The following is a 14,324-nucleotide window of genomic DNA, read 5'->3' as shown; positions in this document are numbered from 1 at the left end:
AATTGTCCAATTTGTTGGCATGTAATTGTTCATAGTATCTACTTATAATCCTTTGTATTTCTGTAGTTACTTTTCCCCTTTCATTTCTGATTTAATTTATTTGGGTTCTCTCTTTTTATTTTTGGGGGGAGCTTTATTGAAATATAATAAACAATTGGTTGCTCATATTTACATTGTACAATTCAATTAGATTTTTTCTATTATAGCTGACATAGAATAATATACCAGTTTCAGATGTACAGCCTAGTGAATAGAAATACGCATAACTCACAAAGCAATCACCCCTTAAACCTAGTATCCCTCTTCCCCCTTACATATTTTACAATATTATTAACCATCTTCCCCATGCTACACCCTACATCTCCATGTCTATTCTGCAACTATCCGTTTCTACCGCTTAATCCATTTGCCTTTTTTTGCTAACCCTCCACAACCCCTTTCACATCTAGTAGCCCTCAAAATATTCTCTGTATTTATGAGTTTATTTTTACTTTTATTGTCATTGTTGTTTATTTTGTTCTTTAGATTCCACATGTATGTGAAGTCACGCAATATGTCTTTCTCTATCCGATTCATTTCATTCAAAACAACACCCTCTAAGTCCATCAAGGCAATATATTTTTCCATCTCTTTCCATTCAGTCTGTGTGTGTCTTTTAATCTGAAGTGAGTCTCTTGTAGGTAGCATATGTAGTAATCTTGTTTTCTTATCCATTTAGCCACTCTATCTTTTGGTCGTAGCATTAATTCTTTTCCATTTGAGGCACTTCTTGACAGAAATGTAGTTATTACTATTCTTTATTCCTGTTTATGATATATGTTTTTTCTTCTTAAAAAAGCTCCTCCAACATTTTCTGTAATACTGGCTTGGTGTTGATAAATTCCTTTAGCTTACTTTTGACTGGGAAGCTCTTTTCTGTTCTTCGACTCTAAATGGTAGCTTTGCTGGATAAAGTATTCTTGGTTTTAGTTCCTGGGTTTTCATCACATTGACTATTTTGTGCCAAGCTCTTCTGTCCTACATAATTTCTATTGAAAATCAGCTGCCAGTTTTATAGGCACTACCTTAAGGTAACCAACTGCTTTTCTCTTGATGCTTTTAAGATTCTCTCTTTGTATTTAAGCTTTGAGTTTTTAATTATAACGTGTCTAGCTGTGAGTCTCTTTGGGTTTCTCTTTCTTGGGATCATCTGAACTTCCTGGGGTTGTATGTATATTTTCTTCACCACATTAGGGAAGTTTTCTATCATTATTTCTTTAAATAGCTCTTCAATGTCTTGTTTTCCTTCAGGTATCCCTATGATATGCATATTTTTACATTTAATTGTGTCCCATAGGCTCCTTATTACAGTCTTGGGTTTTTTTTCTTGCCATTCTGACTGAGTGTTCTTTGCTTCCCCATCCTCTGTATCAGTGGTTTGATCCTCTTCTTCATCCACTGTTTGTTCCATCTAATATATTCTTCATCTCAGATAATGTGCTCTTCATTTCTGACTGGTTCCCTTGTATAATTTCCATTTACATTTTTATGTTTTTTTTTTTATCTCTTTGTTAAATTTCTCACCGAATTCATCTACACTTCGCCTAAGTTCACTGAGCATCTTTATAACCAGTGTTTTGAACTCTGCATCTGATAGATTATTTGACTCCATTATTCCTGGATCTCTGCTCTGTTCTCTCATATGGTTTCTGCTTCTTTGTCTTCCAATTTTGGCTGCCTTTCTGTATCTGTTTCTATGTACTAAGCAAAGCTCCTAAGTCTTCCAGTCTAATTAGTGCAGCTTTGTGTAGTAGGTGTCCAGCTGCACAGTTCTGAGAGTGGGTCAGCTGCAGGCCAAGTTTAGCTCCAGCCTGTGCCCCTCTGGGCCATGTGTTAAAATTTGGCAAGCAGTCTACAGATGCAGTGCTTATAATTACCTCAAGAGGCCATGCTAGAAACCGAGGCCAGCTTCCCCCAGTATGAGTCTTGGGATTGGCTCAGCAAAGAGCACCTGACTCGCGGAGGACACACGAGGATGTGGCTTTGTTGGGACCATGAGTTGGAGGAGGTGGAGTTTCAGGGAATTGTCTGGGCAGAGAAACCTCTGTTATCCAGTTTGATGATGTCTCAGCTATGGCAGCTCTACATCCACACACTGGGAGCAGGGAGGGCTCAAAAGAGGAACAATGGATACCACCGGCTCTTCTGTCCAGGAGAAATCTTCACCTCCACTCTCAATCCAACAACTCAGTGTCCCTCTGTAGTAAGTCCCTGGTGCCCCCAGAACAACTGATCCAGCGCTGGTGCTCAGAGCAAGCAGGTTCATCACCACCGAAAGTCCGCTCATGGACATGGCCCCTTTATGAGGTATCTGTAGCTGCCGGCTGCCACTGCTGTAGCATCTGTCCCACTCAGCAGCTTGGAACCAGGCAGCCTTGCATCCTCGCCTCTTCTTACCTCCTCACACTGCAGGGTGATTTCTTATTTCTCTCTTGCTAGTTGTAGAGCTTGTTCATCTAAACCCCAGGAGACTCTGCTTGCTGTTTGCTCCATATTTCTGTCATGACTTTAATTTGGTTGCAAGAGGGATGACCAAAGCCTCTATCATCTACGCCATTTTTTTTTTTGGCAACTTCACCCTTTTTTTCTCGATTCTGGTTAAGGGTTTATCAATTTCATTTATCCTTTCAAAAATCCATCTCTTGGTTTCATTAATTTTTTATATTGTTTTTCTAGGATCTAATTTGTTTATTTCCACTCTAATCTTTATTATTTTCTTCTTTTTACTCACTTTAAGCTTTGTTTTTTGTTCTTTTTCTTTTTTTAAGGGTAAGGTTCGATCGTTTATTTAGGATTTTTCTTGTTTCTTGAGGTAGGCTCGTATTGCTATAAATTTGCCTCTTAGGACTGCTTTCGCTGTGTCCCATAGATTAAGTCACTGTGTTTTTATTTTAATTTGTCTCTAGGTGCATTTTGATTTCTTCCTTGATCTCATCGTTAACCCTTTCATTGTTTGGTAGCATGTTGTTTAGCCTCCATGTGTTTGTGTGTTTTCCAGTTTTTTTCTTGACTTCTAGTTTCATACCATTGTCATTGGAGAAGTCGTTTGATAGGGCTTCGATCTTCTTAAAGTTATTGATACTTGTTTTGTGGCCTACCATGTAGTCTATCATGAAAATTTTCCATGTACACTCAAGAAGATTGTATATTCTACTTGTGTCACTGCAGGTTCAAGGTACTAAGGTAAGGGATACAAGGCTCAGGCAGTTGAAAGAAAATGGAGGGAGCTATAGGTAACTGCGACATAGCTCTTTATTCTAGCAAGGGCACAGCCAGTCTTGCAGGATGGTGGTGTCTTTTTATACACAGATTAAATAATAGTGGCACACTACCAAGTTACAGAAGCCTGTGCATGTGTACTGGGCACATGGTTACATAAGGGAGAGAAGTGATGAGTTACTTCTACCCAGAAGCTGCTGAGGGTGTCAGAAGGGAGCCTGACTATAACCATATTTCTTTCTCCTCACACTCAACACCTTCAGGGTTCCTCCCTTATAACTATATAAGCTTGGTAGATGATCACTATAGGAGGGCAAAGCCCTGTATCCACATGCCACGATAACAATACAGAGAACAACAACATGCCACTAGGAGGTAGGCTCCATCTCCTAGGAGAGCTAAGACCCAGCACCAAGTGGATGTTAGGCTTGCCCACCTCTCCTGCAGAGGATCCCCAGTGAGCCACCAGACTTCCTGTATTTCTTGGGAGAAACCTGCCAAAGCTTGTGAGATGTTGTGCTGGTGGTCTGGGATATAAATATAACATTGAGTGTCGAGAACAGCACAAGTGCCCCCTTGGACAGCAGTTAAGATGTCCAAAGCCATATGATTTTGCAGTACTGCTTTTCTAATTTGATCAACTTTATCAGTCACCAGATTAAGGGCTCTATGAGTATAATTCAAGGCTCTAGCAGTATGTCTTGCCAAAGCTGACACTTGAGTTTCAACTACCACATCACCTGCCACAGGCAGAAAGATGGCTAAATTGTAATACCACCATGGGGTCCACTTAGTGTAGGTATGTTGCAAATAACATGCATCCCAATTTCTGGAGCACCATGGGAGCATCTCCCACACAGCTACTGGCAAATATAGGCATCCCCAAATCCAGTGACCTGTCCAATTCAAGGGAATGTAGGGCCATCCTTGGGCCCCACTTACCCATAGGCTTCCTGGGGGCATGATCATAGTTGGGTTTTCAAGTCTATTTTGTGTGATATAAGTTTTCCTGCCCCAGCTTTTTTTTTTTTCATTTCTATTTGTGCGAACCACCTTTTTCCATCCCTTTACTTTCAGTCTATGAGTGTCATTTGATCTGAAGTGGGTCACTTTTAGACAGTATATGCATGGGTCTTGTTTTATTATCCATTTGGCTATCCTATGTGTTTTGATTGGAGCATTTATCCATTTACATTTAAAATGATTATTGGTAGGTACATAGTTATTGCCATTTTATTATTGATATTTATAGGCTTTTCTCCTCTTCTTTTTACAGAAGTCATGTTAACATTTCTTATAATACTGGCTCGTTGGCGATGAATTCCTTTAGTCTTTTCCTGTCTTGGAAGGTCTTTATTTCACCATCCATATTAATTGATAGCCTTGCTGAGTAGAGTAGTCTTGGTTACAGGTGTTTATTTTTCATTACTTTGAATATTTCTTGCCAAGGCCTTCTGGCCTGCAAAGTTTTTGTTGAAAAATCAGCCTCCATTCTTATGGGAGTGCCCTTGTAAGTAACTAGCTGCCTTTCTCTTGCTGCTTTTAAGAGTCTCTCTTTGTCTTTGATGTTTGGTATTTTAATTGTAATGTGTCTTATCGTGGGCCTGTTTGAGATCCTCCTATTGGGGACTCTGCACTTCCTAAATTTGTATATTTAATTCCTTCACCAGGATAGGGAAATTTTCCCTCATTATTTCCTCAAATAGATTCTCAATCCCTTGCTCTCTCCCTCTTCTCCTTCTGGTACCTCTACGATGCAGATGTTGGTCCACTTGATGTTGTCCCAGGGGTCTCTTAAACTATCTTTATTTAATTTTTTTTCTTTTTGCTCTTCTGATTGGGTGTTTTCTGCAACTCACTAATTTGATATTCTGCTTCATCCAATCTACTGTTGATTTCTTCTAGTGTATACTTCCTTTCAATTTCTGACTGGTTCTTTTTTATGGTTTCTGTCCTTTTCATGCTTGCTATCTCTTTGTTGTTCTCACTGAAATAATTTATTCTCCCTCCCCCTAAGTTCACTGAGCATCCTTATAACCATTGTTTTGAACTCTGTCACTGGTAGGTTTCTTGTCTCCATTTTCTATAGATTTTTTTCTGGAGTTTTCTCCTGTTGTTGCATTTGTGGCATGCTTCTTTGTTTTCTCATTTTAGTTGCTACTCTGTGTTTTTTTTCTATGTGTTAGGAAGATTTATTATGTCTCCCAGCCTTGGCCAGATGGCCTTGTGTAGTAGATGTTCTATGTGGCTCAGTGCCACAGTCTCCCTAATCACCTGCACTGGGTTCTCTGGGCATGTTCTTTGTGTGAGTTGTGTGTCTTCTCCTGTTATAGCTAAGCCTTTATTGCCGTTAGCATATCAGTGGATGGGATTGACTTTTGAGCTGACTGACTGTGGGAATTGGCCATGCCCACAAGGTATGAGTTGCTGTGTGGGGGCAGACCCCTCAGAGTGGTATTTGCCCTAGTAGACTTGTATACTTGTTGAGACTACTCTTTGAGTGTATGGATTATGGGGCTAGTCAGGTGTTGCTCTCTTGTGGTCTGGCACCAGCCTCCAGGTGGCCCCTTGAGAGCTGCCTCTGAGTAGGCTAAGGTCAGCTGCTGCCTTCGATTGCTCAGTGCTACATAATGGGAACTACAATGAGATATGCAGATAGTTACTGCCTATACTAAATCTAAAGGCAAGTGGGAGAGACAGTGCTGCAGGCTCCAGATCAGTTACCCCCCGTACCGAGCCTGGGGTAGCTTAGAAAAAAATCCAGTGCACCTCAAGGCCTAAGGATGCCTGCTATTTACCGGTGAGACTCTGCAGCTGGAAGAGCCTTTGGGTGGTATGCAAGTTGGATGGTGTGGGGATCCGGGGAATCAACAGAGTATAGTGAGCAGATTTTTCCCAGCCAATGTAGTGTCAGTTTTCATGCCAGTACAGTCTCTGTGGCTTCCTATAAAAGTCTCAGATTGCAGCAAGACCACCCACTACCCATCTCAGGCCTGCAGACACCAGAGATCTGTTCAAGAAATAATATCATTTGGGGCAGGGTTTGTGGCCCACCACCAAAAATTTCTCCCAGAACGCACAGGTCTTGTGCAGGCTGCATGAGCTGAGTGCTATTATTTGCTGTCTTATTTGCAGCCCAAGGAAAGCACAGGGTGGGGCTGGCTGTCTGGGAATGGACTTATCATAGGTAATTTGTGGGTTGGGTAGGATGGGGTCCCAGGGGAACACAGGATGGAGCAAACCAATCCTATCAGGCCAACACAGCATCAGATTTGCTGCTAGGTCTGAGTCTGCAGGCTCCTTCAAGTCACAGATTACAGTGAGGCCACCTGCCATCTGCATTGGGTCTGCAGAACCCCATGACCTCCCTAAGAGATACTGCAGCTCCTGCTGCCAGCAGTGGTACACAACCAAATGTCTTCCTGGAAATGTGCGCACCACATGAGCCAAGGTTCCTTTCCAGTGCAGAATGCATGGCCCCAGGAAGGGGCAGGGTGGGAGTAAATGTGGGAAAATGGGCCTGCCACAGACAATTTGTGGGTTGGGTGAGGCAGGGTCTCAGGGAGACATGGGGTGGGGCCAATCAAGCTAATGCAGCTTCATAATTGGCTGAGCAGAGGGGAGGGTTCAACACAGGCAAGATGGCACCCATATGTAGACTTTCCAGTAGGGAGGCCCAACAAAAGAGCAATGGCAGCTGTCCCTCCAGCCATTGTCCTGGCATTACACAACTCAGTCTTTCCTTGTATGTCTCTCCCGCCTCCCAAGCTGCTGACCCTCCACCAGTGCTCAGGTTAAGTGTCTGTGAACGAGTGAGTCTGTGTGTGAGCCCTTTAAGGGTGATGTCTGGGTTTTCAGGTTCCTTTTATCTCACCTGGATGACCAGAATCTCCACTGACTTTTACAGTTAGATTTTGTGGGGATTTCTCTTCCTGGGAGTGGAACTCTGGGCTGGGGAGCCTCTGTGTATTGCCAGGACTCCTCTCTCCTTCGGCAGGGGGTGGGTGGGGGAGGGAGGGTGGGGCTCTGCAGCCACACTCTCCTTCACAGTGATCAACTGCCACACATGGATGCAGAATCAGCTTATTTCACGTCTCACCCCTCATATTGGTTGCTGTGTCATTTTTCTTTATATTCTCAGATGTATATGTTATGATCAGATTGACTTCATGTCGATTGTTTTATAATTTGGTTGTCATTTTACTTCAGTTCTGAGAGGAGGAGAACCTCGTTTTTACATAGCCCACCATCTTGACCTCCCTCCCATTTTCAGTACTTTAAAGATTTCATTCCACTGACTTTTTGCTTGTGTCTTCTGGAAAGAAGTCTAGTGTAATTTTTCTCTTTGTTCTATAAGTAAGATGTTCCTCCACCTATTTTTTTCCCTCAATATTTCAGTTTTGCTTGAGTTCCTATAGTTTGAATTTCATATGCCTGGGTGTGATGTGGTTCTTTCAAATATTTTATTTACCCTGCTTGGTGTTCTCTGAGATACTTGGATCTTTGGTTTGGTATCAATCACTAATTTTGGAAGATTTTGGCAATTATTTATTTTAATATTTCTCCTCCCCATTATCTTTCTGATATTCTAATTACAGATATGTTACACTATTTGATAGTGTCCCAAAGTTATTGGATGTTTTCTTCTGTTTTCTTTTTTCTCTCTGAATTTCAGTTTGTATAATTTCTCGTGGTCTATCTTCAAGTTCACTGGTTCTTCAGCTGTGTCAAGTCCTCTAATGAGCACATTTAAGGCATTTTTTCAGATATATTACTCTTTTTTCTCTTGCAATACATTTGATTCTCTTATATTTTCCATTCCCCTGCTGAAATTACCTATTTGATCTTGCATGTTGTCTACCTTTTCCAATAAAGCCTTTAATATAGTAATCATCACTATTTTATTTTTATTTTTAATCAAACTTATTAGGGTGACACTGGTTAATAAAATTATATAGATTTCAAATGTACAATTCAATAATACATCATATTTATATCGCATTGTATGTTCACCACCCAAAGTTAAATCTCCTTCTGTCACCATATATTTGAACCCCTTTATTCTTATCTACCTCCCTCCACTCCCCCCTTTCCCTCTGGTAACCACTAAACTGTTGTTCATGTCCATGAGTCTCTGTTTCTCTTGTTTCTTTCCATTTTATATCCCACATAAAGTGAAATTTATGGTTCTTATTTTTTTCTGACGTCTCACTTAGCACGATTATCTCAAGATCCACCCACGTTGTCACAAATGCCAGTATTTTATCTTTTCTTATGCCTGAGTAATATTGCATTGTATATATTTTAGTTATCCAATTGTCTATTAAATGACACTTTGATTTTTTCCATGTCTTAGCCACCATGGATAATGCAGTAATGAACATCAGGGTGCATATTCCTTATGAATAAATGTTTTCAAATTTGGGAGGTAGATACCCAGAAGAGGGATTGCTAAATCATATGGTAATTCTATTGTTATTTTTTGAAGACCCTCCATACTGTTTTCCACAGTACGAGGGTTTCTATCCCCCACTCATCACCTCTCTAACACTTGTTATTACTTGTCCTGTTGATGATAACCATTCTAACATGTGTAAGACGGCATCTCACAGTGGTTGTGATTTGTATTTCCCTAATAGCTAGTAAAGTTGAGCATCTTTTCATATGTCTTCTTGAGAGAACTGCCTGTTCAAGTCGTCTGCCTATTTTTAAATTAAATTGTAGGGAGAGGTGTTGAGTTATATGAATGCTTTGTATATTTTGAGTATTAGGCCCTTATTGGAGGTTTTATGTGCAAATATCTTATCCCATTCAGCTGGTTGCCTCTGTGTTTTGTTATTTCTTTTGTTGCACAAAAGCTTTTTCGTCTGACATAGTTCCATTCATTTCTTTTTGCCTTTATTTCTCTTCCCTTAGAGGTAAAATTCATAAATTCCTCTCTAAACCCAAGGTCTATGAGTTAAGTACCTGTGTTTTCTTCTATGCAATTTATTGTTTCATGTCTTACAATTAGTTCTTTGATCCATTTAGAGTTAATTTTGATGTATGATGACGGATAGCAGTCTAGTTTCCTTCTTTTGCATGTAGCTTTCCAATTTTCTTAGCACCATTTATTGAAGGGGCTTTTTGTTTTCTGCATTTTATATTTTTGGCTTCTTTGTCGAAAATTATTTGCCCATATATGTGTGGGTTTATTTCTGGGCTCTCAGTTCTGTTCTGTTTGTGTGTGACTGTTTTTTGGTCAATACCATGCCATTTTGATTATTGTCACTTTGTAGTATGATTTGAAGTCAGGCAGTGTGATATTTTTGGTCATGGTCCCCCCACCTCAGGATTGCTTTGGCTATTCAGGGTCTTTTATGTTTCCATACAAATCTGATGATTTTTTGTTCTATTTCTTTAAAAAAATCCATTGGGATTTTGATGGGGATTGCATTCAATCTATATTTTGCTTTGAGTGATATGGCCATTTTAACTATGTTGATTCTTCTAATCCATGAACATAGAATATCTTAATCATAGCTATTTTAAATTTCCTGTCTGATAATTCCAAAATATGTGTCATAACTGAGTCTGGTCCTGATGATTTCTTTGTCTCTTCAGACTGTTTTCTTTTTACCTTGATTTTTCCCTTTGTGCTTCTCTCTGGAGACAATTTATTTCTTGCATTCTTTAATGATGTAGTCCATTTTTATTTCACTACATTTGTTTAGCCTAGTAGAGGGAATAGGGGACTAAAAATATTCTATGCTATTCTGATTATGCCTTTGTCTTAGGCAGGCTAATCCTGAGTCTTGGAGGTGTGACCTTCCCAAGTGTTCCTGATCCTCCTCTAAATATAATGGTGGGCCTAGTACATATTCTTGCCTCTCCTGTATTAGCATATTTTTTACATTTTTCTTCTCCAGTATATTGAATTTCTATCAGTGCCCTCAGTTCCTCTCGTACTTCCTTCTGCAGATTAGGCTTATTAGGGGAGATAGAGAACTTTGGTCTGGGGACAGTTTCAGTGGTGTTGGGCACTCCTCTCTGCCAGCTGCAGTGAATTTCCACCAGTGCTCTTAAGCTACAATTTTATTGCTTTCCCCCATGATGATTAAGGCTGTTATTTCATAATGTACATAGGGATAATGGTCTGGAAACAATTTAAGCAATGGCTCCAGTTATATTTCCCTCCCCAAGCCTGAACCACAAGCTATCTTTCTCAGGATTCTTCCAGTCTAACCTGTCAGTTTTGGGTTGATTGCCTAGAGGAAAAGTCTATAAGAGGATACAAAAGCACCTATGTCTGCAGCCCCAGTGTCTTCATGTTCTTATACTAGCCCACAACCAACCTTGAGTAATTCATTAACCATTTTTAGCTGAATCTTCTTATGTGTTTATATGTTGTTCAGTAGTATCCACAAAAGACCAACAAATGTCTGGGCCCTGTTGCTCTCTGCATATGCCTGTCTCTACTGATTTTGGATTAGCCGATTACACTGCAATCTCAGCTTTCTGACGAATTCAAGAGAAATCAATTTGCAATTTTCCAGAGTTTTTTTCCCCCTATTATAATGGTTATAGAGATGGTTCTTCCAATTCTACATCCTTCAACTGATAACAGAAAATCATGTGAACCTGGAGGTTCTGTTTGTCTTCCAGCATCCATACCCCAGTTTACCAATTCCCCCACAATGGTGATTATGGTGGGTTTGCCAGCTCGAGGAAAGACTTACATCTCCACGAAGCTCACCCGTTATCTCAACTGGATAGGAACACCAACTAAAGGTATGTCTCTAAAACCTTTTGTTTTACACCTGCCTACAGGACTCTGGCTGAAAACAGACTAAGGTAACAGGCCCCAGAAGGGACAAAGCTCTCAGTACCAGGAATGTCTTGATTATTACCAATATTAGGACTATTACTAGTACTATGACTACAACTACTACTAATACTAATACTACCACCACCACCACCACACTCTTATAAATATTAAAATTTCTTGGGGACATACTCTTTGCCCAAACCTGTGCAAGGGAGGAAAACTACTAAGATTAAATCTCTTTCCTCAAGGTATTCCATTACTGCAAGACCTCACAACAACTCTCTGAATAACATACTATTTGTATTACTATTTCCATTATTACCACAACAATCTTACTATTATTATTTCTTCTTACATTACCATTTCTTCATAACCATACGGTTGTCTTCAAAGGATAGGGGTGTGTGGAGACAAGCACATTGAAGTCGTAGCCCAGAGAGCCCCACAGGGTCTTTACTAAATAAAGATGGACACTGTAACTCACCTCGTCTTTTTGAGTCCAGAAGGCGTCTGCTCTCTCCAACCCTCTCTTTAGGTCTGAGCCCGTCCGCTAACTCCTCCCTGGCCGGAAGTGGTCCTGCCTCTTTCCACCCCCAGAGGGGTCTCCTTACCTGCCTGTCAACCTCCTGCCTGCTTCCTACTTCCATCTTTCCATTCTCCTTAATATGGTCTCTTTTCTGCTTACCAACCCTTGATCAACAATCACTCTCGCTTATTCTCCAGTTGATTTCTCTGCTCCCCACTATATATCCCCATCCTATTTGATTCCTCTGTTCTCCCTCAGAGGAACGTGCTGCTCTGAGCTCCCACACCAACCCTTGCTACAGCCCCTTCTATGCCAACACAAATTACGTAGTGTGTTGCTGTAGTGTGTGTCTGGTCTCTCTCCCCAGGAGCTGCTCTGGGGGTGGACAGGGAACTAGGTCATATTCATTTCTGTCTCTCAAGTATGACAAGATTAAAACTAAACACTAAAAAATAGGATGCCCCCACATCATGTGCAATTCAGAATAAAAACAGTAAATGTAAGAAAGTCTGCTAAAGGTTTGTATTTATTTCCTGATTGACTATATTGATGCTTTTAAAGAATATCAACATAACTGAAAAATTTTATTAGGGCCATGTTCCTCCTTTACTTGTGCACTACACAATTAGTTAGACTCTCTCTCCTTCCCTCTTTCTTTCCCTCCTTCCCTCCCTCCCTCCCTCCCTCCCTCCATCTCTCTCTCTCTCTTTCTCTCTCTCTCTCTCTCTCTCTCTCTCTCAGAAAACAGGTCTCCTCAGCATTCATTTATTCACTCAATCATTAAATATTTGTGAGCATGCAGCTGTGTCAAAGCCCTTGTTGGATGTTGGGCAAACAAAGACAAGTAAGATAGGATGTCTACCCTCAAAGAACTCACATCTATTCTTAAGTTCTGAAACACCCATGAAGGAGGAAGCAGTGTTATTATCATCTCATAGCTGATGAAATTAATGCCTGAGAGGTGAAGCGCCTTGTCTAAAGGCACATGACCAGTAAGTGATGGAACAAGGACATGACCCCACATCTGGTTGCATCCAAAACCTGACACTCACTGTGCCAGGACTGATATTTGGCTCCACTGGTGGGAAGAGAAAAGAATTCCATATTGGCCCTGTACTTTTTTCTCCATTCTCTTTCTCTCTTTTCTCTTGCCCAAGCTAACACCTTTATCTATCTGCTCTCTTTTCTCCCTCTCTCCAAGTTTTCTCCTCTCTTTCTCTCTTTTCTTCTTTCCCTTCTTCTTTTCCTTCTCTAATTCACCAGTGAAGTTTCCCAGTGCTCTTCCATGTATCAAAACCCATGCTAGGTCTTGGAGATGCAAAAATGGATGAGAGTCACATCCTGTCCTTGAAGAGTTCTCCATCTGGTTGGGATGCCTAAGAGTATTTTGTGTCACCTAGGAACCCCAGAACAGGGTAGTGAGGGGGCTCACAGAGCAAATCACCAGGAGGAAGGGCAATGAAAGCTTCCAGATAGGGTATATGTGATCTGGGTCCTGTGGGAGGAGTAAGACATTTGCAGAAAAGAAGGGGAGAAGGAACAGTTCTCCTGGAGAATGGCGGGCTCTGAGGAGCCCCTCCTGAGTGTAGGGCCACATGCCTCAGTGGCGGATGGGTCTCTGCCCTAGTGTGCCTGCTTCCTGTCTGCTCCACTCCACTCCATTCTCACAGAGGCCCTCACAGTCATGTTTCGAAGCACAAAGTTGACCATACCTATAGGCTTCCAAGGGTCCCCATGGCCTGAAAGTTTAAACCTAAGCTCCTTAGCCTGTCATTCAAGACTGTCCCCCATTGGCCCATGTCAGGCTCTCAGGCCTCAGTCACAGTAGATGACTCACCATCCCCCAAACATGTTCTGCCTTCTTCCAATGCCATACCTTTATTGAAGCTGTTCCTCTATCTGAAATATCTATGTTCTCCACTCCATCCCCTTCCCATGCCTACTTGTAAAAGACCTGTCCTCCTGAAAGCACTTTTTCAAATGCTGTTTCCTCCAGGAAACTTTCTCAAATTACTCTAAGTTAATTAGTCCTTCCTTCCCTCTTACTCTTTTGCATGATTCTGTCAGAGTACTAAAACTGGATGAGAGCTCTCTGTTTACTGATTTGCTCTCTGTCCTATCTGCTGGATTCAGAGCTGTTGAGGGGCCCAACATACAGATCTGGTTCATCTCTGAAACTCCAGAACTAATGTCCTGCTTCACAGGGTAGGCATCAGAACAGATTTATTGAATGAAAGAATGAAATATTATGTTACTTATTTGCCTATTATTCCTTTCCTTTCTTCCTCTCTGATTTTTCACCACTACAAATGAGATAATGTGGCATATAGAGGGCATATATTTAGATTTTCTGTCATGCTGTAGAAAAATCTAATGACATTGGACCAGGATTCAGAAAGCCCAGTCCAGTTCTGACTCATTGTTTGAACTTTGATGATTGATTTTACTCCCTTTTCCTCAGTTTGTATAGTTTTCCAATGGAATAGGGCCTGAAAATGGTTGGAGTTTATGATAAAATATAGTAATGGAAAGACCACCAGCTCTGGAGCCAAACAGACCCAGGTTCGAATCCCAGTTCCCCAATAATTATCTTTGGAAGTTAATTTATTTTCTCTGAACTTAGGTTTTCTATTTGTAAAATGGGAATGGCGATTTCTACATTTTAGGATTGCTGTGAATAATAAATGAGCTGTTAGCCATAATTTGAAGTTTATAACCATATTATATAGCTAC

The 14,324-nt window shown here is 40.8% G+C and overlaps 1 protein-coding gene across 4 annotated transcripts in view; it reads left to right on the top strand.

The window, feature by feature from the left end:
• Positions 1-14,324, top strand: part of PFKFB1 (6-phosphofructo-2-kinase/fructose-2,6-biphosphatase 1) — a 91,413-nt gene that overhangs the window by 52,991 nt on the left and 24,098 nt on the right. For all 4 annotated transcript variants that reach the window (XM_016137309.2, XM_036226694.1, XM_016137308.2 and 1 more), the window contains one exon: positions 10,903-11,028. In XM_016137309.2, coding sequence (XP_015992795.1) covers positions 10,903-11,028 — 126 coding nt within the window. The remainder of the gene's footprint in view (positions 1-10,902; positions 11,029-14,324) is intronic.

This window comes from Rousettus aegyptiacus, unplaced genomic scaffold (genome assembly GCF_014176215.1).
Source record: "Rousettus aegyptiacus isolate mRouAeg1 unplaced genomic scaffold, mRouAeg1.p scaffold_m13_p_9, whole genome shotgun sequence".
Classification (NCBI taxonomy): Eukaryota; Metazoa; Chordata; class Mammalia; order Chiroptera; family Pteropodidae; genus Rousettus; species Rousettus aegyptiacus.
Note: the sequence above shows the minus strand (reverse complement) of the source record. Positions and strands in the feature narration are given on the sequence as shown.